Source organism: Papaver somniferum, chromosome 2 (assembly GCF_003573695.1).
Source record: "Papaver somniferum cultivar HN1 chromosome 2, ASM357369v1, whole genome shotgun sequence".
NCBI classification, from domain to species: Eukaryota; Viridiplantae; Streptophyta; class Magnoliopsida; order Ranunculales; family Papaveraceae; genus Papaver; species Papaver somniferum.
The window spans coordinates 157,894,368-157,897,441 of NC_039359.1; the positions used below are offsets into that span (position 1 = coordinate 157,894,368).

General features: G+C 35.6%; 1 protein-coding gene across 1 annotated transcript; it reads left to right on the plus strand.

Moving 5' to 3' along the window:
* The first annotated feature begins 595 nt into the window (after window positions 1–595).
* Window positions 596–2,598, plus strand: LOC113354180 (transcription factor MYB26-like). The gene is made up of 3 exons (XM_026597594.1): window positions 596–952; window positions 1,346–1,475; window positions 1,636–2,598. Exons 1-3 carry the CDS (start codon window positions 820–822, stop codon window positions 2,336–2,338), a joined length of 966 nt encoding a protein of 321 aa, XP_026453379.1. The 5' UTR covers window positions 596–819; the 3' UTR covers window positions 2,339–2,598.
* The last annotated feature ends 476 nt before the right edge of the window (window positions 2,599–3,074 follow it).

The following is a 3,074-nucleotide window of genomic DNA, read 5'->3' on the forward strand; positions in this document are numbered from 1 at the left end:
ATATAGATTGTCTGTTCCCGGAGGTGATGTACTCATTATCCAAATTCGAAACTCGTCGAGATCTGAATTTTATTTAACATTAGTAAATGAATTAAAATGCATTTGTACATAAGGAGTGCTAGATGCCATTTTCAGTCTCCGCGCCAATTTTTTTTGTTGCACTTTGTGCTAGATGCTGTACCATTTTTTTTTACCTAGTACCTTAGTTTGTGCATGTAGACGAGGAACGTATTAATTAAGTTAAGAACAAGTAGAGGTATTTGCCCATACCAGACTACACTCTGGCTCGGGGTGGGGCAAATGCCTCCACATTACATAAGCAAGTGGAGAATCATTATTTACACATAAAATCCTTGTACATTTATTTTTTTTTGTCTTCACACATGGTTCCACCGCTATTACACATTAAGGCCTAAGGGGTAGTCTAACGCTTTACCCAAAATGGATACCTAGTAGGGATAACCTAAAACTTTAGAATGACACATGAACATGAAAAACCTGTCCAATAAAAACTCAAGCTCAAAATCATTATGATTCATTCATTCATAACAGAGAGCTAGGTATTAGCTAGCTGGAAGAGAGATAGAGATAGGATACAAGACTACAAGTAGTACAACAGCAGCTTTTAGGCTTTTAGCCGAGATTGTGATAAGGTCATCATAGTACTCCTTCAGTCCCTCATTAAATTCAGCACCATAGTACTACTGACTCTTCTCTCAGTATTTGATGCAAACTTCGTCCCCCACAATTACTTGCATTATCACAGGCTTTCAGTAGTACAACTAGCAGTAGTCACTGATTTTAGTGAGGTTGAGTGAGATGGGACATCATTCATGCTGTAACAAACAGAAGGTAAGAAGAGGATTATGGTCACCTGAAGAAGATGAGAAGCTCATAAATTATATTACTACACATGGTCATGGTTGCTGGAGTTCTGTTCCTAGACTTGCAGGTATATATATAAATTATCTTCGCAGAACATTTACCAACATTATTACAAATTCGTACCCAAAAATAGCAAAACCTATGTTCATCATTTTAATGATGGGTCTCTTTGTGTATCATCGCTAGATCTTTTTCTTTCCTTTTTCGTACAAAGCTCACTGAGTGATTTTGTTGATTAAACATACCTCCAAAGAAAGGAGACGTCTGAAATCATCTAAATCTATTTTTAGGAATGGTGTTTGTGTCACTTCCGTCCGTTCATGTTTCATTATTTTTGATCCAATCTTTAGAATTGCATGGGCTTCAAAGTTAGCATACCTCTCGATCTTTTTCTCTAAATATTTGATTTTCTTTTTAGAGCTAGAAAATATTTACAAGTGATCACGGAAATATAATGTAGGTCTTCAAAGATGTGGAAAGAGTTGCAGATTAAGATGGATTAATTATCTTAGACCAGACTTAAAACGTGGTAGTTTCTCTCATCATGAAGCATCTCTCATCCTTGAACTTCATAGGATGCTCGGCAACAGGTATGTGCAATTTCATTCTCCATACTTCGTCGAAAAATTAACAGCTGTGGCATTTTTACTATAACAGTATGACGGATCAGAAAACGCACTTTTTAAGTAGTGTGGCAATTTTTCGGTTTCCCTGGCCTTATATGTTCTTGTATATATAAATTACATGCAGATGGGCTCAAATTGCAAAGCATTTACCGGGAAGAACTGATAATGAAGTCAAGAACTTTTGGAATTCAAGCATAAAGAAAAAACTTATCTCACCACCAAGAAATCACCATAATCATACCACTGAAACTGCAACTATTTTTCCTATGTCATCGACACCTGCTTCGACGTCTAATGAGGGTTTATTATCATCAGTAATAGTCAGTACTAATACAACCAACACTAATTTCACATTTCCTGATCATAACCAACATCCTAAACATGTTTACGATATCCCTAGTCCAACATCATTGGTACAAAGTTTTGATCAAGGAATAGAATTCACAAAAGATCCAGTATATCTCAATGTTGATTGGGTTATGCCACAAACTTCTCAGCCTTTGTTATATGACCCTACGTGGTCCTCCTTTGATATCGATAATCATATGCACACGAATACCGATTCAACGGATTTGATCAATCCGGATGACACTCTTCATGATGATCAAAAGATAGAAGAATTCATCAATGGTAATGAATGCCGTATATTATCTTCTACTAATACTTCTCATGGTCAAGTAGATCATTCAAGTACTGGAATCGCTCCATGTTATTTCCCTTCTCATCAGCCATTTTTATATGATCCTGCTAATTTACTCAACAATCAACTTGAATGTGCTGCTGATTTGATCTTCATTCCATCATCAGCAGCAACACCATCATTTTAAGTAAGCATTTAAGTTGGTGTGGGGTGGTTAAATTGTTGAGTAATAAAATTAATAATTGTGTCGTAGCTGGATGTTTTTTCATTGAACCAATTTGGGCAAAGTTAATATTACAATTAAAAGGTTTGATATATTTATTTGTGGCAAAAGATTCTTTAATGTTTAGGAGGTAATTTTTGGTGTACAGTCTCTATATATGCATCTTTGCATTAATGTTTGCTTATGCTCACTGGCACATTTGTAGTTTTTCTTCAAATATCCATTTTTCTGGCTTAGCTTTTTTAATCAAGAAATGAACTCTTCAAGTAAGTATATATGATTCCTTCAAGAGTTTGCTTATATTCAGCTAGACGGATTTTCTTCCTCAAAGGTGTCTACGTAGATACGTGTATAAAAAAAAAAAAAAAAGTGCATCCCTATCACTATCCATATTGACCTTGGAGAACTATACTTTTTCTTGTTCCATCAAATTAGTTTTATCAATCAAAAGGAAACTGTGGTGTCTGCGCAAAGGGAATCCCCTCGCTCCATATTTGGTAGAGTGTTCTGTTGAAAATATAAAATTTTGGCTTTACACTTGGCAAATGAGGAATTTAGACTGATCACAGTACCACCAGTGCATCACGTTCTTCGCACAACGGTGCAATTTCTCATAAGACTGTTGAGAGTTTTTTTTTCTTTGTAGGCGTTGAATTGAAGATTATGTGGAGAAGGTCTTGCTAATTGTCATATAGGACGA